Below are 27,809 nucleotides of genomic sequence, written 5' to 3'. Positions count from 1 at the left end.
GTATTTGAGGTTGTGTGCATATATCTGTTTCTCATTACAATTGTAGCACAAAGTTAAACACACCCAGGCATGTGCTAAAAATAGAAAGGAAAAATAAAAAGGAGAAACATTGAAAAATTCTGGCTGGGATTCCAGTTTAGTGATTGCATGAACCGCAAAAGCAGGCTTGGAGTGGTTTGCAGTCATTAAGCTTCTCATTGTAAAGGACATGGATTTTGGGCATCTGTGTTTCTGGACTGTTGCCATTACCCCCGTGGGGTGAGCCTGGGCACCTTTGGGCAGAACTTCTCAGTCATGTCAGTTGCTATGGTGATGTAAACAGAAGTTGTAGCTAGGGAAAGGGAGAAATCTCAAACTTCAGTAAGATAGGAATTGTGAAGGCAAAGATCAGTATCTTATTTTTGTTCCTGTATGGTCTGTGGATATTATTTATTCCCTAAATAAGCTGTTTGGCTAAAAATGTACTTTTAAAAAGTATTTTTGTTTTGTTGTTTGTTTGCTAAAAAGTTGGTGCTCTTATTAACATATTTTACATTCAGTACTGAAAAGAAAATATGGCAATTTAGGGCCAAGTTTGAACTTTGGACCTTGGTTTTTTTATCTAGAGAGCATAAACAAGTAGGGTGATCTCTGACTGTCCCTACAGCAGGCAGCCCTACTCAGTCCCTCCTGTGCTCTTCCATATGCCCCATGATAGAATTGAACTATTTTAGTATTGTTCTCGTTTGCAAACTAGGAGGTTTTTGTTGGTGTATTTATTTAGTTTTTTTGTCTGTTGTGCATTTGTGAGAGAAAAGAACATGTTCTTTGCTTATAAAAAGTTCATTGTGCGCCCAGCATAATGGCTCAATGGCTAAATCCTCACCTCCCCATATGGGTGCTAGTTCCTACCCTGCTGTTCCGCTTCCCATCCAGCTCCCTGCTTGTGATCTGGGAAAGCAGTAAAGGATGGCCCAAAGCCTTGGGACCCTGCACCCATGTGGGATACCTGGAAGAAGCTCCTGGCTCTTGGATTTGGATCAACTCACTTATGGCCATTGTAGCTATCTGGGGAGTGAACCAGCAGATGGAAGATCTTTGTCTCTGTCTCTCTTCCGTTCCATAAATCTACTCTGCCTTTCCAATAAAAATGAATAACTCTTAAAAAGAAAGAGTTAATTGTATCTCTGTATGTTTTGGCCAAGGACCAGATGGCATTTACTGCATGCAATAAGAGAGAACAACTGGGCCCAGTACAGTGGTGCAGTGGTGCAGTGGTTAAGGTCCTCGCCTTGCACACCCGGGATCCCATATGGGCGCCGGTTCTAATCCCGGCAGCCCCTCTTCCGGCCTGTGGCCTGGGAAAGCAGTCGAGGACGGCCCAAGGCTTTGGGACCCTGCACCCGCGTGGGAGACCCGGAAGAGGCTCCTGGCTTTGGATCGGCAGTGTAAATCTTCAAAAAAAAAAAAGAGAGAACAACTTATAAATTTATCAATTTTGTTTCTGTCACTATTTTTGCTATATTCCCCAATTTTGTGTACTGTGCAGGAATGTACTCAACGAAGGTTGAAGTGAACTTGTTCATGTTAATAGTGAAAGCAGTTTGCAATTCTGATATTTAAATACGTAAACACACACACACACACACAGTATTCCTGTTACTTTCTAGATCATGTGTCTTCTTAAGCCATTCTGTTGGCCTATATTTCAATGTTAGCTTATTGATTCAAATTTGCTATTTCATGTGTAATATTTTAGAAATGTTTCCATATACAATATAGATACAACATTGTGTGTATATATGTATGTGTGTATATATGTATACATATCACACATGTATAATGTGTATACATAATAAACATTTATATACATGTGTGGTGTGCATATGTAATGTATTACATGCATGTCATGTATAATATGTGTATATGTGTGTAATATTGTGGATATTGCATACACATTCACACACACACATTATTCAAGTTTTCCAGGGTAGTCCTAAATGGAAAAGTTTCTGATTGTTGTATCTTGTGTCCTATTTGGAAATCAGAAAATATAACTATTATGAGTTAAATACCTGGGTGAGAGCCAAGGCTGGTAGCGTTTTTGGTATAAAACAAACTTAATCCCTTTCCTCAAGGTTACCATATAAGAGGTTGTGAGAAACTTAAAACTGGCTAGCTTATTCAGAAGGAAGGCCTCAAACCAGCATTGTGGGTCTCCTGGGACAGACTCTGAAAGCCAACCCCAGGCCTACCAAATCAGAATCTCCATTTTCATTTAGATCCCCCTGTGAATCAGAGAGATCTGAACATTCGAAAAACACTTTATACAGAATTCAGAAAGTAGACCCAGGGAAGTACCAAGTTTGAAAACAGATTTTTTTTTTGGTGGGAAAGCATACTTAAATATGAAGAAAAGCTTCTATATTAAAAGCTATTGGACTAATATTTTAACAAATTGATTAACTTATTTGTAGCAAGAAAACCTGAAGAACTAGAAAATGCGAGACTATTAGATAGAAGATGAACTAGATAGTATTAAATAGGTGATGATTAGTTGTCCATTTGAAGCAGTAGTGGAACAAATGGCCACCATTGGGACACAAACCACCTTGCTACCATACAAAGAATTTTCTAATCTTGAGGACTGTTCAATACTTAATAGGGCCATCATGAGCTGTTACAACATTCTTTTGGGAGCAAATAGATTCTTACTTCCTCGAATAGATTAGTGTGACCCTATCCGCATGTATGATAAGAATGAAATTATTTCTTACTCGCTTTTTGTGCTAATAAATCTGCTTAGAAATCACCTGCTGAGTTTCAAATGTGATCAGTTTCTGAACTAGAAAATCAGTTGTAAACTCTAAAATTAACGTCTTTTTTTGTCATTTCAGAGAATGAGGAAAATACTCTTTATATAGCTGCATGCAATCCTATTTCCTTATACTTTATGAATATGACTGGGAAAAGTGGCTACTTTGTCGACTTTTATGACATCTTCCCGAGATTGGCAGGTGGAGTTTGGCACCCGTTTGTGACGGTGGCACCACTAGGAAGTCCCCTCAAGGGACAGGTGATTCTCCATGAGGAACAGGTAATACACATTAGCCTACTCATGTGTTAAGCATAGTCATGTGTTAAAAGGAACTTATATGAAGGAAGAAGAAAAAACATGATTTGTAACCTATGCTATCATGAAATTTTTTTTCCTTAAATATTTATATATTTTATTTGAAAGGCAGAGAGACATGAAGATAGAGAGAGATCTTTCATCTACTGGTCTAGCACATGCTCACCAACTTGGACTACATTCTGCTGCTTTCTCAGGCTGATTAGCAGGTAGCTGAGTTGGAAGAAGAGCAGCTAGGACTCACACAAGCATCCATAGGGGATCTTGGCATCACAGGCAGCAGGTTAATTGGCTGCACCAAATTGCAAGTTCCTTGAAGAAAAATTCTTGTAACTGAAAGGGACAACTTAGGAATTATATTTTATCGTGCCCTCAGAGACAGTCAACAATGTCCCTTTTGTAGAGACAGGCACAACCTGAGGTCTGAAAACAGGTTGTTCAGAATTTCTCAACCTTGACATTTGAGGCTAGATAATTCTGTTAGCAAGTTCACACTCTGTTTTGAGAGACAAACAGTAAATAAATAAACCAAAAAGAGTACATGTCAGTTCCAACTAGTGATAAATGCTATATAGAAGCAATATAATATCTGAGGGAGTGATGGGTTGGCATAGGAGTTGGGAGGCCATGTACTATTTAATAGATTGCTGAGAGAGACCTGAATGGCATTCTTTTTTGTTGTAGTTAAGTTTTTATTTTGAACATTTTAATTTTATGGTACAATTTCATATAGACTGGGATCCCCCCCTCCACACACACACACCAAATGAATGGAATTCTTTATGCAGAGCAGCTTAATGCACGTGGATACAGCACACTGGGACCAGCCAGTATCTAGTGATGCTCACACTCCATCACTTCCATGGATCAGTGCACTAAGACTGCACTAATGAAATGTGAAGATACAAATAATTGCAAACAGATATAGCTCTGTATTTCAATTAATGGGACAGTGGTATGTATTATAGCAGTAGAAAAGAATCTAGTATTTTTGTTCACTTGCTATACAGCTACTGTACTAGTTATGTGCCTCAATGAATACATGTCAAGTGTGTCTACTACTGAGGTATCACTGTGAACAACAACAACAAAAAAATTCTTGTCTTCAAAAGCTTACATTTTATTCCAAGGAGATAGTAAATTTTAAAATAAATAAATAAATTACAGTTTAGAGTTGAAAGAGACACTAAGATCGCAATGTAAAAGAAGATGGACTAAGTGCAGAGTGGAAGTTTAAAGACTTGATGAAAGTGAGGAGAATAGATACCTGGAGGAAAAGCATTCTAGACAAAATGAGTAGTAAACGAAAGAGTCCAGAGGCTAGCACCGCTGCTTCGTTTCTAAAGAAGTGTGACAGAGGAGAATGAACTTAGCAGCAGAGTGAGAGGCGAAGTAATAAGGTTATTTAGTGGGATGGCAGGGTTGACAAGGTAGAGACGACTGTGGGAGGCAGCTCGTGTTATGCCTCTTAGACCGTTGGAGATTCTTGTCATCAGCCATCAGTGACAGTGGAAGGCACTAGCAGGTTTTGAGCACAATCTGACATTTATTTTTAAAATAAAGTCTCTGGTTGCTCTGGGACAGTCTCCAACAGCTAGATGAAATGACCTCCCTCCGCAGATTCTGCACTGATCCAGAAAAGAGGTCATTGGGTTTGGAAGAGGATAGAGATTGTGGATAATCACCAAGTCTGACTTTTTGATAACAGAACCAACAGGATTTCCTAACAGGTCAGATGTATATAATAAGAGAGAGTAAAGGGCACCTTAAGATTTTAGAGCTTGAGTTAAAGTTGCCATAGGGTGAGACGGAGAAAGAATCAGTGTAGCAGCCATGTTTGGTTGAAATTGTGTTGCCCATTCAACAAACAAGTAGCTGGTAAACTGGAGTTCATTGGACAGTTCAGAACATGAAATATAAATCTGGGAGTCCGTGGCATATACATGTTATGTAAACTGAAAGAGGGCCCCAAGGAAGTGAGTGAAGGAAGAAAAATAAACTCCAAGGATTAAGTCCTGGGGCAATAGAATATTACAGAATCAAGATGGAGAATCAACAACAAGGACTGAGAATGGGTGACTAGGAAAGTAGAAGGATATTCTGGAAGGCAAGTGACACATTGTGATGACAATGTGACAGCAGTGAGATTGCATACATCATCTCATATTGTTCTGTCAACAGCCCAGTGAGGTTGCTGTTGGCTGTATTTACATATGAGAAAACTGAGACTCAGAATTGAAGTAAACTTCATAGAAAATATGGGACAGGACCGAGATTGAAAGCAAGTGAGACCCCACGCAGACTAGATTCCACCCAGGCTCTCCCTGACTGCAGATACATGGGCAAAAGGATAGTCTAAGAACATTAAAGATTTTCCATATTAGAAAATACTAAAGAAGTACAATGCTATTACTTTTTGAGTACTTAGAGAGAAATGTATTACCAAGAAACAATGCTTTTAGTCTGTACTTAGCCAAAAGGAAAGTAACATTTTAGGGGTTCACAGAGAAAATGAGTCACCTTCAAGTTCAGGCCTTGCCTGAATAATAATCATAAAGACTTAAGTTTTTTGTGTTTTGGTTTTCATGGGGTTTTTTTTTTTTCCACTTTTACTTTCTTCTTAAATGCAAGGCTTACAAATATCCAGATATTACTTACAAAATTTTGTGTCCCAAAAGTTAGAATGAGTTCTATTTTATAGATTTCCAACAAAATACCAGTGCCATTATTATTGAATTTTATAATCAGAAAAAGCCACGAAAAGCACATGCTATCTTGTTTTTCATTTAGTAAGCCAATGGAGAAGAATAGAAATGTGGAGTGTTTATTCCAGCAGTCCTGCCAGATTTCATTGTCAAGTTCAGGGTCAGTTCTACATACTAAGATTCTTCAATGGAGCTTTGGGCAATTTGAATTTAAAATAGGGAGGGGGGGAGGAGGAGTGGTCTTGACAAGTATTTTATTTTCTCAAAAGATCTAATTATTTGGCAACCATGCTTATGAATGCTCAGTTGTATGACAATGACTTTTACCAAAGAAAATTGGGGTTTTGTGTGCACAGCTCTGCGTGTCTTCCACAGCCGGCATATGTCCTGGTTTTGGCTTATCCCGTTGGCCACTGTTTTAAAGATTTTCCCGAAGGCTTCATGGGCATGCTGTGTAGAGTTTCCAGCTTTCCTGGATATGTCCACTCTACCTAGCCTCCAAACTGCTTCATCTTTTCCCAGGAGAGCATCTTAGGTACCCCTTTTGTGATAATGGCGCTGCTAGGAAGTCAGACTTGAATTGCTTAGGAACAGCGCTTGGAAATTCAACAGCTGCTAAATAATTCGAGTGGGATAAACACTGTCTGCCACCAGTGCTTTCTTCCTCCCCTGCCCTCACTGCAAATAAAGTTGAATTAGCCTCAAGAGCACTTCCATGAATTCACCCACACCCTGCCTGTCCTTTTTAAAATAAAGCTTTGCCGCAGACACGTTTCCCCAGTTAGTTTAAGAAGTTGTTCAAAAATTCCTTGCTAAAATAAAATCTAAAGTGAGGAAAGGGAAACTTTGCCATGCCTAAAAATAAAGAGCCACCCTTCCCCCACCCCCAGGAGATTATTTATTACATCTGCACACAGTTTAGAATTTCAGACTTTGGGACACTGAGGTCATCCAGAGGTTACTTTTCTCCCAGTCAAATACAAACATAATAAACTTGCCTCTCTTCCCTGCCCCGCTTCAAGGAGCGCCAAAGCCACAGTTACACGTACTCATGTGTGACGCAGAATTCTATTTTTGAACACAGACAGAATATATCATTAGTCATGTACAGAAGGAAACCATTAACATCTAAAGGGATGGAGCAACAGCACTGCTTCACTGCCAATTGCTTATAAAACAGATTCTAAATACAGCAATAACTGGAAACGTATACATATTTTCTGTCATCAAGGTAGAAATTTCAGTTTGCTTACGCGTATAAAACTTTTAGACCCTGAAAAGAAAAAACAAATGCTAACTTATTTTTCTTCTTAATCATATCTATTGAATCATCCGCTTAATCATTTGTAAATGTTGAAGACATCATAAAATACAATTTTTAGAACTTTGCATTAAAAGTTAGTAGCACCCTAATTGCTTAAGTACTAACAATTCATGTTAATGCAGTACATTTTTATCATATAAGAAAGGTTTATTTACTATTTAAAAGTACTTTAAAAAGATTTAGCGCACAATAGAGACTTTGTAAATTTTTAACTTGTCCATTAGATTTTTTTTCCTGAAACTTCTAAGCTATTAATACCATTTTCAAAATTTTTCCAAAACCATGGATAATGCTCCTTAGGTAAGATGTGATTCTTTTAAGGAATACACATTCATAAAGGAGAGATACATATTATACAGAATAATGTGTTGGAAAGATGATGTTTGTGGAGAAATCACAGCTTTGTCAATCTGCTTGGTCAAGTTTTTTTAAATAATCAAGATTCAGAGTGCATAGTGGGAAGTAAAACTTGCATTGAAAAATACTACTTTAATTCTTGAATACTTTAGTAACATTAGCTCTTGAAACCACAGCATAAAGTACTGGCTTTGCAGCTGATTCATCAATGTTTTTACATTTCTCTAACTACATCACCTATTAGAGGGCAAAGGCCATGAATTAATTCATTGCTATCATCTGCATTGTATTTATGGAAATAAAACAAAATTTTAAATGAAAAAAATATTTCACATTTTATTGTTTTTTACTTTGCAAAGTGTGTTAATACTTTAGGTGTTTTTTGACCTTATTTTCCCCAAGGGACAACTTGTTGAAATGCAAAATTTGTAAGGGTTGGGCTCGACACAGTAGCCTAGTGGCTAAAGTCCTCACCTTGCACATGCCGGGATCCCCTATGGGTGCCGGTTCTTATCCTGGCTGGTTCACTTCCCATCTGGCTCCCTGCCTGTGGCCTGGGAAGGCAGTTGAGCACAGCCCCAAGGCCTTAGGACCCTGCACCTGCATGGGAGACTTGGAAGAGGCTCCTGCCTCCTGGCTTCAGATCTGCTCAGCTCTGCTCTGGCCATCGCAGCTGCTTGGGGAGTGCACTGGTGGATGGAAGATCTTTTTCTCTATATCTCCTTCTCTCCGTAGGTCTGCCTTTCCAATGAAACTAAATAAATTTTTAAAAAATGTGAGGGTTTAGGTAAATGGAGGATGCCCAAATTTAGGAAAAAAACAGAAAGGACAATTGCATAGCAATAAGGCTAAGGAGCTGGCCAGTACCTTTATCAAACCTGTTCATCCAATCTTCAAATGTCTTTATGCTTTAATATGAAAAAGTCAATTTTTTTATATTGCTTGGAGATATTTGATCTTTTTGGCTTTCTCAGTTTTAATGACTAATTTTATATGATTCTGTTTCTGTGTTTCAAAGCCCAGGGCTTATTTCTTTTACCTGAAAAAAAAAAAACACTACTAATTACTCTGAAATTATTACCTCATTGCATAGCTGTGGTTAATAAGAAATCCCTTGTTTGGACAGTATTACAACACCAGTTAATGAGTGTTCTTTAAGATTAGTGAATTTCAAATTGAAGAAACAGTCTTAGTAGCTCTAAATGTTCAGATCCTTTATGCTTTTCTTCTTAACACATCTTCACATAATGTACCTAGTTGATGAACTGAAGCTAGATTCATGAAAAGGATAAATACAATTTAATTATACATGATGTGAGAGCCTTCTACAGAGCATTCTCCAAGTGTAATCTTGAAAGAAGTAAGCAAACTTTAAAAATTGTCAGTCCTTAATTTCCTTTTTATTATGAGGTAAAAACAGAACCCATGATTCAGGCAGCTTATATTTACAAGGGAATGATTTTAAGATAAAATATTCAAGAGAACACCTTCTGCCTTCCATAATTACAGCAACTTTCATAAAACCACCTGGAACTTTCCACTCCTTAATAAAGAGCATTATTTGATATCTCCATAATACCTGTTGAGTTGCTCAGTATTCTTGTTTGCCGTTGCTTTATCATCATAACTGCCACTCTCAGCTTGCCAAGAGGAAAAAAGAAATCAAACTACCTAGAAAAAGAGACCAAATATTAAGCTTTTCACTCTTACCTTTATTTCCAGAGTAATGTTGTCCTATTGCTGGATACTCCAGGCCGAACCCTTCGTCGTCTCATCCTGCCTTCAGAAGAGATTACACCTAAGAAGTCTTCCTATTGGAACAAACAGGAAGCCGTAAGAAATATCACATTTTCCAGCAAATTGCCTAGGAACCCCCATAGCTTTCTCACATAAAGAGGGATGCCTGCCCCAGCCCTTTCAGTGCCTTTTTCTTTAACTATAACACACAGAGAATTCTCTCTTTACACATTTGTAGGTTTTGACATGGTACAAATATACAGATTACATGTATGTTTAAGTATTAATTCATATTAACATGAAGATTTTCCAGGAATGAACTAATAATAATAGAACATTATGAGCTATTTAATTATGATATTCATAACTGATTCTCAGTCTTTACTAGTTGCAAAGTGAAGTTTAAGATTTATAGGATAAAACTATAACTAGTAAGTGCCCTAACTAGATAAATAAAACTTTGGTTTATTAAATGAATTGTAAATATGCAGCTTATACTTGGTCTGCAGAACAGCATTCCTTAGTTTTAAAAGGCAGTCAGAATTTTTAAATGTCTGACGTGCATTAAATCTAAAAAAAAAAAATAAAGTATTTTCCATGTATTTATGTTAAGATGTTATGATATGAATTCCAGTGTTAATCACTGGATAATATATATAGTATTTCTAAATAGTATTTGGAGTTTTCTTTAAAAACTTATTCTAAAGACATTTTAACACCAAAAATTTGTCCTAGAGTTTAACTCACGACAGCACGAGGGTTGGGATGGATATTCTGCACATTGAGAACTTTATCTGAGGGGAGGCAGCTAAAGGTATGGCTGCACCTGATCAATTAATGTGACTATTTCGTTCCGTCTTTAGGAAACTTACAAAATGTGTAAAGAATTTGCACACAAGAATTGGCTAGTTTTCTACAAAGAAAAAGGGTGAGTTCTTCATCACAGGTTTAAACGGGTTCTTGTTTTGTCCATTCTGTTTTTTGTTTTAATGGTCTATGTTGGTTATAATATTAATGTAATCAAATTAGAGATGTTATGATATAAAATTAGCTCTTCCCACACTGAAGAATATTGAGAAATAAGTGCAAGAGAATGTTGTAACACTAAAACTGTCACTTTTTGTTATTTCTTCCTTTACACATTGACAGTTGTTTTATCTGTTTTCTCATTTAACATTTTAATATGTTAATGCATACTTAAAAGCCTTCTTTTTAGAACTGTGTTCTGAAGTGACTTCACCATAATTACTCAAACATTATCCTTACTATTTCCTTTCAGGAATAGCCTGATGGTGCTTGACGTTCTAGAAGGGCGAACTCACACTATCTCGCTTCCCATCAACCTCCAGACAGTTTTCCTCGTAGCAGAGGACAAGTGGCTTCTGGTGGAGAGCGGCACAGATCAGTGAGTGGATCCCTAGCTTGTGGTGGGGAATGCTGCAGTACAGGCTGCTTCATCAGTTACCCAACATCCAGTCTGTATCCCTTACATCTGTCATTTCAAGATGTCTACGTCCGGCAGCATCTCTGTAGGAGAGAATTACAAGAAAAACAGAGGTCGTTTCTCAATGTGTGATATTTTCATATTAGCATGTAAGAGTAATGATTTTAAGAGTAATCTATATTCCTGTTAGCACACTCAGAAACTGTGCATGCTTCTCTGTAGATTTTCAACTTATCTTTTCTTCAAGGAGCCACAGTACACTTCCTAGAACCTCTGCCTTTCTGTAACTTCATAGCATCAAGCCCTTGGAATTGTCTTCTTCTGTTCTTGTGTGTCCCTGTTGCTTCTCGTTCTGTGTAGGTGTGGGCTGCCTCCACACCCAGGACGGTACACTTCTGCATGAGTGGTACTCACTGGCTGTCCGAGTCCTCACTAAGTTTCCAGTAGCTTCCTGCCCCTGCACTGGATCCAGTGTTTGTGCCCCTACACTGGCAAGCAGAAGTGCTTCATTGCAAAAAAGATTTCTGGTTATTAATATATGTGTATTTTAGAAATCTTAAGTTGACCAAGTGGACTGCAGTGGTTACGAACTTGTCTGATCACACACCAGAAGCCATGATCTACTTGCTGGCAGATGTAGGAGTCCTGTCAAGTAACAGCATCATGAAAATAAGGATGTTCAGCTTTAGAGCTGCTTCTCCTCCTACAGGATATGTGCACTTTGATAGGGTCTCTCACAACTGTGCTGTTATGGACACTGCTTATTAACAGTTGAAAAATGATTTCTTACTTTCTGATGAAATGCTGAAATTATATGGTTTTATTAAACAAAAGACTTTGGGAGCAAAAACTCATTATTAAAGAAAAACTCTGTTAAGTGGAGTGTTTTATTTGTCTACAGGAAATATCTGTTAACGAAGCCTGCGCACATTGAATCTGCCAACAGTGGAGCTTGCCAACTGTATGTACTGAAAGAAGAGCTGCCTAGTGCAGGGTTTGGAGTTACAAAAGGTAAGTCCTTCGCTGTCTGTGTTGATGGCTGTATGCACGCACGTACATACACTGTCCTCCAGAATCACTGAAGAACAAGATCATTGGTCTGTGTCAGTTTAATACCAAAAGAAAAAACTTAGTTGCTACCCTATAATAGTAATCTGCCTCAATTCAGATCATCATGAAGAAGCTTACTCTTTTTTTAAGATTTATTTATTTTTATTGCAAAGTCAGGCTCCTGACCATCAGTTTATATTTATCTCATCACAGTTTTGGTGTTTGGGTGGGTGGTGAATAGTACTTATGAAAAAAATAATCTAAAATATACTATCACGAGTTCTGAGTTGGGCCAGTTCCACAGGGTGCAGATAATGGTGTATTTATTAATATTATAATTTTGAATTCCATAAATACTTAGAATCACTTTGAGAAGATGTCTTGGTTGGGAAAACAGTTTCTCAGACCAAACCCCATGAATTTTATTGATTCATTCTCTTGCTCTCTTTCCCCCTTGCCGCTCCTTTCCCCCCTCCCTTCCCGCCTGCCCCCATCCCCCTCTGTCCTTCTCTTTCACCTTGTTCTTTTCGCTCCTGACTTGTTGAAAATAAAATTCTGCAAAAAAAAAAAATTAATTCTTGGAGCATGTCAAATTTTCTCTCTCTGCAGAAATGGGATTTACCATACCTCATAAAATTTCCAGTGACCAACTATCTTCTGACAATCTAAGTTCAGCTTTGGGACAAAAGATTGCCTCTCCAAACCGAATCCTTTCAGATGAGAACAATTATGCTACAATAGTCGTTGGCTTCCCAGATCTCATGGTAAGTATCAGGGTTTTGTTTTAATTATTGAGTAAACGTTTCTTCCCCTTAATTTGACCTGGAATCTGTAAGCCTGTTTGAGGGGTTATTAAAATTTACTACCAAAGTCATGCTGTAGCATTGTGAGTAAAGCCACTGCCTGTGGCGCCAGCATCCCATATGGGTACAAGTTCCAGTCCTGGATGCTCAGCTTCCAATCCAGCTCCCTACCGATGTATCTGGAAAGGCAGCAGAGGATGGACCAAGTGCTTGGGCTCCTGCACCCATATCGGAGACTAAAGGAAATTCCTGGGTCCTAGCTTCAAACTGGCCCAGCGCCACCCATTTGCAACCATTTTGGAACCAGTAGATATCAGTCTTTGTGTTGCTTTGTGTTAATACAAAGAGAGAGAGAGAGGGACAGAGAGAAAGATCTTCCATCTGCTGGTTCACTCCCCAAGTGGCCACAACAGCCGGAGCTGAGCTGATCTGAAGCCTGGAGCCAGGAGCTTCTTCCTGGTTTTCCATGTGGATGCAGGGTCCCAAGGCTTTGGAACATCCTCCACTGATTTCCAGATCTCAAGCAGGGAGCTGATGGGAAGTGAAACAGCTAGGATATGAACCCATGTGGTCCACATGGGATCCTGGTGAATGCAAGGCAAGGATTTAGCCACTGGGCTATTGCATCGGGCCCTAAATCAAATTTTTTTAAGTGCTGTTTAAGTTGGCACTTCCCTAAAAACAAAAAAATAATAATGCTTTTCTGTGAAACATTTTAGATCAAGCCTGTATTGTACATTGGTTGTTTAAAAACTACTTTCTACCTATGTACCTCATTATTTTTCAATTAATATGTGAAGTATAATACTATGATTATAATTTAGTAAAGGGAAACAGGTACTCTCCATATGGGGAGTTCGACATAACAGGGAATAATTTGAGACCAATAAATTAGCACATCTTCTAGAATGTTTCCAAGCTGTACCAGTTCACTTTCCGTTGAGGTTAGCTCTGATGCATTGCATCTTTGCAGCGCCTGGGTTAGACTTTAATGATCTCCGTGATCTCCTTGCTGCTCTCTGTTGCTGTAAGGGGGAGGCTGTTGGTAATCAACTCCAAGTGAAACTGCACGCCATCCTTCCCTGATGCAAATTGGAGGAAATGAAAAGTAAAGGTGATTTCAGGCCACACGGCCATCTCACAACCCTGCTGTAGCTCCATGTGTTTTGATTAAACATTTAGTTTTCCTAATTTCCTTTGTAGCTTTTAGATAGGCTGATAGTTATTTGAAGATAAAAATATGGTCTTTTCATAATACACCAATCTCACATGCCTCAAATTTTTAATATAATTAATGAATGGTAAGTACTTCAGGATATAAGACATTTGAAATTTAAAACCCATGGATAATATGTAGCTTAGGACTTAGCCATATGTCTTCCTGATTATCAAGTAAAAAGCATTTGTTAGCAGATTATGTAACTCAAAATGAAACAGATTTTTGGACCATAGTGTCTCCAGCAGTCTCAAATGAATAAAAGAATTGATACGCTTTTTGAGATGCTTGCTGCTATGAGTAGAAGAGCATTGGAGCTTTTTATCTGAAGATGAAACTATTTTAAAAATAGGTCTTCTAATGACTTTCTTCTGACTGAAGTAACTACAATGCAGATGCAGTTATAAGCATGTTAGAAAACAAAACATGAGTTTAAGGCATTGTATGCACTAACCTTATAGGAATCCTTTAGAGCTGGTATAGTTAGTGACCCTGTTAAGTTAAAATGTACATCGCTGGCACTTAGTATGGAACCAACACCTAAGAATTACTCCATGCTGATGTTTAATGAAACACTGTGATCAGCTAGGCAGCCTCGAACCTTTTTGGTAAACATTCATCTTTCTTAGACCCAGTACAGTAGTTGAATATTGTGTTAATTCTACACCCTTTTATGAAAGCTAGTTTTTATGATTAAACAGAGTTTTACAGATCAAGAAACAGAAATAACCATCTTCATCTCCCAGGTCACAGATTATCAATAAACAGGTGGGATTTGAGTTTGAGTATGTCCAACTCTAATTTGAGTCCTTTTTAGCATGTCATGCTGCCTTTTTCTTTTATGTGAATTTATTTAGATTCTTCATAAAAATATCAAATTGACACTTTTGAGATTTAGTTATTGTTCTTAGTCCTTGTCTTTATTCATGAGGAACTGTGTTTTTTTCTACTCATTGGATTCTATGTTTAGTGAAGGGTTAAGCTCATGATTATAAAGTAGATTGAAAGTATGTCATTATTAAAAACAAAAGAAAAATAAGAAAGGAGGGAAAAGGTAGAGGCCAGAAAAGAGATAGGTGAGAGGTGTCATTACATTTCATGAGATTTATTCCCTTTATATAAAAAATGTTTAAGTCATCAACAAAGGATGTGTCACCACTTGCTAATTTTTATAGTTATGAAAAGTACCTGAATTATTAAAAGTTTATATAAATTTCTTATCCTAGTAACAAATAGTTATGAAAAAACTATGACAAATAGCATCTCCAGCAGTACAATATTAAAACCATTTCTTCTATTGTCATGAATGAGACAATAATATTCACTATCATCACTTATATTAAATATTATCCTGGATGTCTTAGAGCATAAAACATAAAAGGAAAAGAAAGTAAGTTTTGTTTTATCAAATTTTAAAACCTAAACTCTGTAAGACATTGTTAGGAGAGTGAGAGGACAATCTTCAGACTGGAACGAAATATTTGCAACCACATATCCAATAAAGGGCTTGATTCCAGAATGTATAAACATCCTTAAAACTCAGCAGTAGGAAAGCAAGGAGTCCAATTTTGAAAATGGGCAAACAGTCAGTGCCAAATGTCAGAGTATGAATAGCTTAAGCAGAGTATGCGGGACCTCGATGATGGGGAAGGAGGAGCCACGGGTGATGAGTACAAGTACAGACAAGCTACAGATTGCTCCCCACCATGAGGGGCAGCCCGGTGTGGTGCGTGGGCATCCCAGCACCCCAAGCTGGGTGTGCAGGGCTTGCACCAAGAAGACTAGGTTGTGGTGGAGATGAGAAAGGGACCATGGATAAGGGACTTGTGTAAGAAAGCTGATACATTAAAAATAATGAACCCTAGCGGTAGGCAACTGCCTAGAGTGACTTGTATCTAAGTAAATGTTACACTGGTGGGGAAAAAAGCCAGTAGCTGATGGACATTATGCACCTGATAAATGCCAATTTTGTGCTAGCAGTACCAGTGTGCTGGCGTACTTGTCTATCCTGTTCTTTGAAGCATAAATAAATAAAAATATGGAGGAGACAGAGAACACTGGACCAGGACGTGCCACCTCAGCTCACAGGCAGGGGGAGTTGCAGATTGCCCAGGGAAAGGGGATATGTTGGATTGGGAGCAGCTAAGGGCACGTTTGACAGGGAAAGAATGACTTCAGGGGCTTCCATGAACCCAACCATGTCACTCACAGGCAGGCAAAGGAACTAAGTAAAGTGATTTAGAGGGGCATGTTTGGGTCAAGCCAAGGAACTCACCCACATGGGAGACTTAAACTGGACTAAATTACATTGCCCACTACCTGCTGATGCTAGGGTCAGAGGCATGCCTCCCTGGGCTAGGCCACATTACCCACCCATGTCAGATCAGGGGCTGGGTCAGGTAGCCTAGGATGCAGCTCCCACCAGAACACATGAGAACCAAATCTGGGGGTAGATTCTGTAGGAGATTTGGGGGCTTGCCTCTGTGGGAATACAACACCCTCCAGTTTGCCTGGAGAGCTAGAAGTGATGACCGAATGAAACAACCTGGACCACAAAATTGCCCTGGCACTTGTGGGAGCCTAGGCTAAGAGGGGCTAGGCTGCGCCAAGCCACAGTACCTGTCAGCACATGGAAAGTTCAGGCCTGGGGGCAAACTATGCCTAGCAGGACTAGGAGTGGGGCTGGTAGAACTTGGGAAACTCCCTGGTTAGGACACATAGTTCCTGCTGGGAAGCACAAGAACTAGGGCTGGAAGCAAGTCAGGCAAGGCTGCAGTACTCATCAGCACTTGTGTGAGCTGGGGTCTGGGGGCAGGCCTAACTGGGCCAGGCTGTAGCACCTACAGTAACGCACGCAAACTAAGACAAGATGTGGGCTGCACCTAGCTAGGCTAGGCTATCAGCGAGAGCTGAGACTGAAGGTGGGCCATGTGAGGCTGGATCGAATCACACGTCAACACATGCAAGATTGGGGCTGGAAACTGGCCTGGGAGGGGAACTTTGAGGATTCCTCTGGTCAGCGATAGCTCCCACTAGTAAGTGCAAGAGCCAGGGCTGCAGGCAGCCCAGGCTGGGCAAGGCTGCAGCACCAGTCAGCAAGTGTGTGGGCTGGGTTTGGGGATGGGCCAAACTAAGATAGACTTCAACACCTGCTGCTGCTTATGAGAGCCAAAATAAGTGGGGATATGTTGGCCTAGGCCACAGTATCTGCCCATTCACATGAGCTCTGGGTCTGGGTGGACCAGGCCAGGGTAGACTGCTGCATCCACTGGCAAGTGCCAGGACTGGGAGTAAGTCATGTCAGGTTGTACAATAGTACACCCTGATAATGCAATATCCAGGTTTGGGAACATGCCAGGTAGGGGAATTGTGGGCACTTCCCTGCTGGTCTTCAGCTCCTATAGGTGAGCACTGAGAGCCAGGTCTGGACACAAACCAGGCTAAGCTAATATGTAGTACCCATGGGTATACATGAGAGCCAAATGGGCTAGGCTGCAACACATGCCAGTACATGCAAACACTGGGGCTGGGGCTGGGGGCAGGACCAGTGAGGATTATTAGGAATTACCCTTAGTTGGCCATGGCACCCACTGGTATACATGAGGACTGTACCTATGGCAGCCTGTGTTGGATTAGACCACAACACCCATTGTGGGGTTGGGCAGAACTAACCAGGCAGCTGCATCCACAGTATGTGCTTTGGCCGATGTAGATGATGGACAAACTGGACCCCGCACTGGCTGGTGCCTGTGAGAGTCAAGTCTGAGGTCACCCCCAATAAGGTTTCTTGGGGGACTCCCCAACTAGACTGCTATACTCAAACCCCGACCACAACGAGAATCACAATATATATGGTCCAGCCTCAAAGCACATGTGACAGGAATGGGCCTCCTCAGTTGCTGATGCCAGTGCAGTGGACAGTATGCCCAGATACACACAGGGAACACAACAGCCAGATCATCTAGGTCAGCAGAGGTTGACGAGTGCCTCGTCAGAGGATAGAAAGCAGAACAAGTTGAACCACTCTCCTAGCCAAACTTACAATATGTTCCTGCGTCTGTGGAAACACTAAGATAGACTTGGTCAGCCAATAGATCTTAGGAAGATTTTCTCAACCCTGGTGCAACAGCTGACATCTCAGAACTACCAAACCACTCAAATAACACCCTCAGAACACTGTTCCCTACATTGGGATCTTTAAGATATCATCAAGTGCTGTCTCCTGTCCCCAGGTGCTGACATAGTTTGACAGCAAGGAGTTGCCACCTCCCCTTCCTTCACTGCACACACAGGAGGAAAAAAATTGAAACATTTGTCCACCCAACTTCCTCCATACTTCAGCCCTCTTCACCTTAATCAGAGACCCACTTGGACATACATGCCACTCAAGTATGTAAGCAATTAAAATAAAAACTAATTTTTGAAAAAGGATAACGGAGTATGTTAAGGATAATGAAATAACACATTTTAATGTGGCTTTAAAAGTACATTAAAGTGTACATATTTATGAGGTTCCATGTGATGTTTCAGTACATATATACATTGTGTAATGACCAAAGCAGTTTAAATCTACCTGTCACTTCAAATATTGTTTCTTTATGATGAATATATTCAAAATCCTTTCTTCTTGATTTTCTGTTAAGAAGATGTGTATTACTTATATACATACATGGTGCAGTAGAACCCCAGAACTCCCTATTTCTATACAACTATAACTTAGTATGCATTAATAACCACTTCTCATCCCTCCCTACCCCCTGCTCTCCCAAGCTCTGCTAACCATCATTGTACTCTCAACTTCTGTGCGATCAGCTTTTTTAGATTCCACTATATAAATGAGGTCATACAATACTTATCTTTCTGTGCCTGGCTTATTTCACTTAATATAATGACCTTTACTTCCATCCAAGTTGTTACAAATGATAAGATTTCATCCCTTTTATGGCTGAATGGTATTGCATGGTGTATATGTATTGCATTTTCTTTATCCGTTCATCAGTGGATGGACACTTACGTTGTTTCCATTTTTTTTGGCAGCTGTGAAGAGCACAGCCATAAACATTGGAGTGCAGATGTCTCTTGGACAGTCTGATTTCCTTTTCCTTGGATACACATAAACCTAGTAGTATAGTTGCTGGGTCACATAATATTATTTATTTATTTAGGAAATTCCATGTTGATTTTTTTACAATGAATGTAGTAATATTCACTGTCACCAACAGTATGCAAGAATTCCCTTTTCTTCTATATCAAAAGCATTACGTGTGTGTGTGTGTGTGTGTGTGTGTGTGTGCTTTTGGTAGTGGCTAATGTAACTGGAGTGAGGTGATACGCTTTGTGATTTTGACTTGCTTTACTCTGATAATTAATAACACTGAGCGATTTTTCCATATACCTGTCAGACTTCTGTATTTTTTAACAATTTGTTTGGATCTACTGCCCACTATTTGGTGACATTTTTTGCTGCTGACTCATTTTTATTTCTTATATGTTGTAGGTATTAACCCTTTATGAAATATATAGCTCTTAAATATACTCTCTCGTTCTTCAGACTAACCCTGTGCTCTGCTGCTTGTTTCCTTTGCTGTGCAGAAGTTTCTTAACTGGATGGCTTATTGATTTTTTTTTCTTTTCTTTTTAAGATCTAATTTTAAAAATTCATGCCCATCCAATTTCCTGAAGTACTTCCTCTGTGTTTTATTCTAGTAATTTCATAGCTTCAGTTGCCACATTTAGTTCTTTAGCCCATCTTGAGTGGATTTTTGTACACAATAATAGATGGGTATTCTAGTTTCATTCTTCTTCATATGCTTAGCTAATTTTCCCGCACCATCTGTTCGAAAGATTGTTCTTCCTCAATGTGTATTCTTAGCATCTCTGTCAATAGACTCTCTATTCTGTTTCATTTGTCTGCCTGATTTTTGCCAATAGCATGCTGTTTTAATTACTGTTGCTCTATTATCAATTTTAAAGTTAGGAAATATAATGTCTCCAGTTAAGTTCTTTTTTGCTTAAGTTTGCTTTGCTTGTTTGGTGTCTTTTGTAGTTCAGAACTAATTTTAGTAGTCTCTAACACAGATACAGTCACACAGTTTTATGGAACTCATACAGTCTATGAAAAAAATGGTATTGATATTTTGATAAGGAATACATTGAATCCGTAAATTAGTTTGGGTAGCATGGACATTTTAAAGATATTGGTTTTTCCAATTCATGAATATAGGATGCTTTATGTCTTCTTTAGTTTCTTTCATTAATGTTTTGTAGTTTTTATTGCAGAAATCTTTTACCCCTTTTGTAAATTTACTCAGATGTTTTGTTTTGTTTTGTTTTTTAAAGATTTATTTTATTTTCATTACAAAGTCAGATATGCAGAGAGGAGGCGAGACAGAGAGAAAGGAAGATCTTCCGTCCGATGATTCACTCCCTAAATAAGCGCAATGGCTGGTGCTGTGCCGATCCGAAGCCAGGAACCAGGAACTTCTTCCAGGTCTCCATGTGGGTACAGGGTCTCAAGGCTTTGGGCCATCCTCGACTGCTTTCCCAGGCCACAAGCAGGGAGCTGGATGGGAAGTGGGGCTGCAGAGATTAGAACGGGCACCCATATGGGATCCCAGCGCGTTCAAGGCGAGGACTTTAGCCACTAGGCCACACCACCGGGCCCAGATGTTTTGTTTGTTATGGCTAGTGGGTATGAGTTGGCTTTCTTGATTTCTTTTTCCTGGGATTCCCTGTTGATGTAACAGAGCTACTGATTTTTGCATATTTATTAGTCCTGACAGCTTTTTGTAGAATCTTTGAGGTTTCTCTATATATAAGATCTTGTCATGTCAGTTTATGGCCTTCTAAACCATCACAGGCCCCAGTTGTGCCAAATAGGAGGACCACTGACCTTCAGTAAGGAATAGCTCTTTCTTCTGCTGTGGATGTAGGTGAGAGTAATGGAGACTCCCCATGTTTGCATAATGAATAGAATTTTGCTCCATGAAGATGTAAGAGATTTTTTTTTCTTAGGGGAAAAAAATATTTGTTTCTATTACCAAAATAATAAATCAAGGATATAAAATAGATATCTGATTGTTAGAGAAGAGAATCATATTTATTGAAAAAAGGAAACCAGAATGAGCCATAAAGTCAGTGGACTGCCATTGGATATATCTTTTTGAGTTCATGATTTTCAATGAATTTAGGTAACTATAGAAATAAAGTTAAGAATAAATGCAAAGACTGGGCAAGACTGGAACAAACACTTCAGCGAAGAGGATATGAGGGGTAACAAATTAACATATGAATAGAAGTTCAGTAATTCTGGTCATTAGGGAAATGAGAAAGTCACAATGAGGTGTTCTACTACATGTTTATCCCAATGAATACAATTAAGAATAAAAGGAATACCAGTATCAACAAGGATACAAAGCAGATACAACTCATACAGTTTTATGGACGCACGAAACAATAACCATTTCATCCCTAACAGAGAAAAACAAGCTGAAGTACTCATCCTATTAAATTTGAAGACTGGTTTTAAAGGTACAGTAACTAAGATTGTGTGGAAAAATACACAGTAACACATAATTCAATGCCCAGAGATAGATATATGTGTACACAAAACTGTGTGTTATGATAGCATGACAGGTTAGTGACAAATGTTAATAATATTTGGATCATTAGTTATCCGTGTCAGAAAAGAATGAATGGGTGAATCACATGATTCATAAAAATAAATTCCTGGGATCCTACCCTGTGGCATAATGAGTTAAGCCACCACCTGCAACATCAGCCTTCCACATGGATGCCAGTTAAAGTCACAGCTGCTCCACTTTACACCCTGCCAACCTGGCTGGGATAGCAGAAAAATAAAGCTCAACTTCAGAGTGCCTGCTCCCACATCCGAAACCCAAATGACACTCCTGGCTCCTGACTTGGGCCTGGTGAGTCCCAGCTGTTGCAGCCACTTAGGGAGACTACCTGAAGATGAGCAATCACTCTCTCTACCTCTCTGTAACTCTGCTTTTCAAATAAATAAAATAAATTAAATAAATCTTCTAAAAAAAGAAATCACTTAAATAAATAAAATCTAGAAAGGTTAAAGTCTTCATTCTGAAAGCCAGAGCTAGCTTAAAACTTTCCGAAAAACACAGGAAAACAAATTTGACTTTGGAAAGGATGCAACATTAAAGGCTGTAAAATAAAGCAAGGAAAAAAATAACACAAAACTCCAGGAGAGTGAAATCTGAAGAATACAGAGAGATGTGATGGGCAAGACATTTCTCAGGCTTCGAAAATGTTAATTTCATTCTACTTCTTAGATCAAATAGTAGGTGCAAAAGTGTTCTTTTTTGTTAAAGATAAAAAATGTAACTTGTATATTTCACACATGACTAAAAGTTATTGATGAAGAAGCAAGATCTGGTACAAAATTCAAGAGTTAAAAAAAATTTGATTTTCTTTAAGACTTGTTCAAGGTTTAAATTTACCATTTCTATCTGCTTAAAAGTAAACGGCTGTGGTGTAAAAGTTGTAGTTAGGCAGGCATATGACACTTGAGTCCTTAAATCTTTCTGTTACTGTTTTCCAGTCACCTAGTGAAGTTTATTCTTGGAAGAGGCCATCATCTTTGCATAAACCAGGTGTGATTGACACAGCATTCTATGGCGGAAAGAAGAAAAGCGGGAGTCCCAAACAGAGCAACTGTGTGACTCTTTCAGATGCTAACCAGGTGGTCAGGATTTTGCCCCCTGGAGATGTCCCTCTGAGAGATATCTACCCGAAAGGTAAGAAATGTACCAAGTCCTAATTTGCTAAGGTGGTTGAATGTCCTTTGCTTTTGGTAGAGGATATTTAGTCTATCATCATTGCATATTGATAAACATGGATTATTCTCACAGATCTAGAAGTCAATGAAGGGCCTGAGGCACATTCTAAAAGTTCTCACCTTCACACAGTGTGGTTGAAGTCACACTGTTCAAACTCGTCCTCATTTTCTTAACAATATACAATAAGTTTCTAGAACATGTTTCAAAAACCCATTTGAAATGATTAAGATTTTAAGCTTAAAAATTACACCAAACCTTTTTGCAAAGATTTATTTTATGTTTTATTTGAAAGACAGATTTACAGGGAAAGGGAGAGACAGAGAAATCTTCCATCCAGTGTTTTAAATCCCATATGGCCACAGTGCCTGCAGCTGAGCTAGTTTGAATCCAGGTGCCAGGAGCTTTTTCCAGGTGTCTCTCCTTGGGTACAGGGGCCCAAAGACTTGAACTATCCTTTGCTTCTTTCCCAGGCCACAAACAGGGACCTGGATGGGAATTGGAGTGGCCAGGACACAAACCAGTGTCCATATGAGATGCTGACACTAGCAAGTGAAGGATTAGCCTGTGGAGCCACAGAAGCAAGCCCAAGCCTGACTTTTGTTTTAAGTCTCTGAGACTTAAAGTCAGGTATTTATTAGGCCGATCAGCTAATTTATCAATGCTCTCAAAGCCAACTTCCATATATTACTATATAACATATTCAAGTCTTCCCTGATTTCATCTCATCATTTTCATATACATTTCAAAATTTCATACAAATCTTCAAAACCTCATCATTATGATGTCACTGTGTAATGTACACATTAGAAAATGCTGAAAATGACCAAGGCACTGTACCAGTGGCCCAAAGAACTCAAATTTGCAACCAGCCCTTCCACTCCCAAGTCTAAGCTATTCTGAACCATACCGGCTTTCATCGTAGTGGATAATTATAGGTCATTGCTTCTTCTTGGGTATATCATTGAATTAGTAACATGCTATTCTATTTTTACTTTCAGTATAATCATATGGGCCTCACAAATATGCTAACTGTATTATAATAATCTATTACTTGGTTTGGAAAAATTTGCTATATGATAATATTTAAAATTAATTCCTTCTAAGTTAAAATCTGTAGAAAAAAAAATCACCATTTCCTTAAAATGTTAATGATAAAAGAAGCAGATTAATGCATGGACAATTGCAATATAGTATAATAAGTGCTATGATAAGAATATTTACAAGGTGAAACATTAATGCAAAAGATAAGCTTACATTTTAGCTGGTGATTATGATTTGACTCTTAAAAGATGAGTAAAAGTTAACCAACTAAAGGAAACATTCCAGGAAAGGAGTCCCTAGGAAAGATTCAAGGGATTGGTAGAACACTCCAGAAAGTTCTATACAACCTTACTTATAGGAAGTTCTGGAACAGAACTTGATGCTCTTTCATTGAGCAGAAAAAAACTTCTTTGATACTTCTTCACGCTCAGCATCCACATCAGATCCTTTTTCAATTACCATACCCTTCTGATGTGACTTCACTAATATATTTTATATCTACCCACTTGTTCCCCATTCTATTGCCAGCTACCCATTCAAGTTATCAAGCGACCACCATCTTAACACTGTTACCATAGATTCCTAAAAAAACAAAACAAAAAAGTATCGACCTCTTTTTCTCCTCTTCTCTGTTCTTATTAGAACCTAGGTTGTGTATACAATAAAATTTATCTCTTTTACTGTATAGTTCTGAAAGTTTGACAAACATAATTTTGAAAGCACTACCATACTTACTACAGAAGAGTTCCATTGCCCCGAAAAAGTCCCCCATGCCTTTCTGTTGTAGCTCCCACCCCATCCCAAACTAAAAATCAAAATGTTAAGTTTCTGTCCTAGTAGGTTTATAACAAATTATATGGTACTGTTTTTCTGAGTCTGACTTCTTTACTTAATAAAGTGCATTTGAGAATTATTTATGTTTTATCTATCAGTACTGAATTCCTCTTTAAGTTCTGGGTGATAGTCTATCCTCAGGTATAGAGTAGTCTATATTTTGCTTGTGTTTTATTAAGGTGGTAAATATTCAGATTGTATCCAGCTGTGGCAGTAATGAATATGGCCACTATGCACATCTGTGCACAGAGTTTTAAGTGAATCCAACGTTGTGTTTTACTTAGGAATGGCGCTTCTACATCACATGATAAAACTGACAAACTATTTTCCAAAGTGATAAATCCATCTTGCATTTCTGTTAGCAATGAAGGCGAGTTGTGTTTGCTCTGCATTCTTGCCAGTGTTTATTATCATCAGATTTTCATCTTTCCAGTAGTTGTATAGTGCTATCTCATCGAAATTTTAATTCATATTTTCCCTAGCATCTAATGGTATTGACAATTTATTCACTTGTATCTCCTTTAGTGAACTGTCTGCTCAGATGTTTGGCCATCTTAATTATATTATTCTCTTCAAGTGGTTTTTCTGTATCTTTTCTATGTTCTGATTACATATCTGATATCAGTTACATTTCTCAAATATTTTCTGTTATTTGATGAAGGCGAAATCTCCTCTGTTTTCTCCCAGAAGTCTTACAGTTTTAGTTTTTATATTGTGATTTAGGATCAGGTGGGGTTAATTTTCTACATGGTGTAAAGAGAATCACAGCATCCCAAGATGCTGGGAAGAGAGTTCTGCAAAGACTGACTGGAGGTCAGTCAAGGTGAGCATGTCTTCATCCACACCAGCAGCTCTGCTTTCATAGGCTGCGACTGCTGCACCACCGCCATGTCATCTCTTTTTTTGTCAGTGAACACTTAGACTCCTTTCAATTTTATTGCAATTATAAGCAGGAGTACTACAAATATTCTCATGTCTGTCTCCTTGACTATAATTGAGAGTCTACAGTGCAGTGTATCTATGAGTGGAATTCCCCAAGTTGTTGTCCCAGTAGCACAAAGGAGGTCACTGAAACACAGCATAACGTGGGCCTCCACAAAGGAAAGCCCCACTGTTATGACAACACATATAGAAGCACATTCAACCAAGTGGTTAACTGTTGTACATCAAATCAGGCTGCCAAAAGGAGTGAACTTCTAAATATATTTCATCTTCACTCTGAAAATCATCCTGGTTGTGCTGCCTGACAGTCTTTTTTTTTCACACCTCCCTAACTAACCTTGGCACTGTGCATATAAACTGTCCCCACTGTACATGGGGACTCTGTGATAAACACTGCAGCAATGACTTCCCTTTAATGGCTAGTGAACTAATCCCTAAATGTAGTTTATACCTATCTTTGAAATCCACCTGGATTATAAATGTAATGGAAATTTACTGAGCCTCATCCTTTCTACTGTGTTGAAACATTTAAAATGGATGGGCGAGGACTTGGCTAAGTTTGGAGGTAAACCTGGCCACGCTCTTCACTTCCTTAACTCAATCATGCATTCTATACAGGGATAGCCATAACGTCCTTTTTGTAAATATGCTCATCTTCTGGCAAATCAGTAAGCATCAACTTTGATTATTTTAAGTGCTTGCCACTACTACCACCATCTTTTATACTTCTCCAGAGTGTTTTGAAGCCACAAGTTCCTTTTTCTGATACCTGTAAATGTTTCCTAATACAAGGAGTAAAAGTAGTCTTTCTCCTTCTTGAAGTAGTAGGCAGTTTTCATTGTACTTTTCTCACTCTCTGTGTCATGAAATTACTTTCTACAATGAAAAGAAAAAAAGATGTATGAAACCATACTTTTAAATAAGTTGGCTTGCATTGCTTTTGCAGGCCAAATTGTGCTGATGGCAGTAGCTCAACTTAATACAACTTTTTAAAGAAAATCCTCTAAATGTCAAGCCAAAATATGAGTAAGTTGGTTAGCTAGGCAGCTTTAGTCATCCCAGCTTCTTAAATAACGGGTCACTTTTGGCAAAGAATCCTAGTCCATAAATAAGTCAACTTACTGCACCTAGGTTCCCAGCAACAGGAGTTGTCAAATAATAATATGAAGAAGAAGAGAAGAATACGTGATGTAAAACTTTTTCCAAGACTGAGCTTATATCCCAAGCAGCATTTTCAATGCAGATGGTCCGTGACATTCAGTTTATACAAATAGCCGTCTGGGGAGACAGCCAATCCATTTGCCTGATCAGATTGCATTATTCCTAAGACCGTCCTGTTTCTGGACATTACCCTCCCTTTGTCCTGGGTCCTTGGTGCCCTGGTACTCACTCCTTGCCTAACCCAGCAGCTCATACCTGGCCCCAGGACTGTGACTCCCAAAGGTTCATGGTGATTTAAAAATGCTTTAAAGAAAGAATAAAGAAACTTTCCGCTTTCTGCCGTGGACTTCTCAAAGACAAGGTCCGCCTCTCTTTGCTTTCTCTGTCTCCAGCACTTTGTAGATGTCTGGTGCCAGATAAGTTTGAACACATTTGCTAAATAGAAAAAAGATGCTAAATAGAAAAAAGAAATTCCTACTACAAGCACAAAATTTAAAATGCCCATGTTTCTTATTTCTTTGTAAATGCATTTAATAAGTTAAGTGTGGATATCCTTCAGATCTCATTCTAAGCAAAAGCTGGAATAAAAGAAGGTACAGTGGCATACAAGCTACATGTAGGGAAAATCTCTTTTCACAAAGACACTTCAGGTACAAAATTTTGTCAGATTTTCCCAAGAGGCGACTCAGATAGGAGTTGCGTAAAGTTGCAGAAGACCTGAGTTTGAAGGCCATGGCAGCTCAGTCGCCTCGGCTTCCTGTCCTGCCAACAGGACCCATTGTCAGTGCTGGGAGCACCCTGTGGAGACCAAGGAGAGCGGCTCACAGGCAGCAATGGCAGCTGCTGACTTAGAGGGCCACAGTTGTATTCAGTGCTATGCGCTGGAAGTCAGTGAAATTTGCTAGGAAATCAATTCCAGAATGAAGCCGGATGCTCTGGTTCCTTCCTCTCTTAACCTCCTTCCCCCAACTTTCCATATCCTTGAGTCCTCACAGCACTGCCCTAGCTTCACCTTACTTCTCTCATCCTGCAGGGCCCTATGAATGATAGATACAATAAGCTGAGTGACTACTGGTTAAATACTTTGGATTTGTAATTCCACCCACTCCTCAAAGTAATGGTTAGATGTTCAAGTGCCGCTGGTATTCCCATTTTACAAATGCAGAAAACAGGCTTCAGAGAGACAAGCACCTTCACTAATAGATTCCTCCTAGGAAATACGATACCCTTGTCTCCCTACCAGGTCTTTATTGTCAATTACATAGTG

General features: G+C 38.9%; 1 protein-coding gene across 1 annotated transcript in view; it reads left to right on the top strand.

Annotated features, from left to right (window-relative positions):
* Nucleotides 1-27,809, top strand: part of VWA8 (von Willebrand factor A domain containing 8) — a 333,428-nt gene that overhangs the window by 210,681 nt on the left and 94,938 nt on the right. The window contains exons 29-35 of the mRNA XM_040991347.1: nucleotides 2,877-3,076; nucleotides 9,221-9,331; nucleotides 10,099-10,163; nucleotides 10,515-10,640; nucleotides 11,581-11,690; nucleotides 12,339-12,493; nucleotides 22,327-22,522. Of these exons, the coding sequence (XP_040847281.1) occupies nucleotides 2,877-3,076; nucleotides 9,221-9,331; nucleotides 10,099-10,163; nucleotides 10,515-10,640; nucleotides 11,581-11,690; nucleotides 12,339-12,493; nucleotides 22,327-22,522 (963 nt within the window). The remainder of the gene's footprint in view (nucleotides 1-2,876; nucleotides 3,077-9,220; nucleotides 9,332-10,098; nucleotides 10,164-10,514; nucleotides 10,641-11,580; nucleotides 11,691-12,338; nucleotides 12,494-22,326; nucleotides 22,523-27,809) is intronic.

This window comes from Ochotona curzoniae, unplaced genomic scaffold, assembly GCF_017591425.1.
Source record: "Ochotona curzoniae isolate NIBS_2020 unplaced genomic scaffold, NIBS_Ocur_1.0 contig_64, whole genome shotgun sequence".
Lineage (NCBI taxonomy): Eukaryota > Metazoa > Chordata > Mammalia > Lagomorpha > Ochotonidae > Ochotona > Ochotona curzoniae.
The sequence above is the reverse complement of the archived record's forward strand: the minus strand, read 5'-3'. Positions and strand labels throughout refer to the sequence as shown.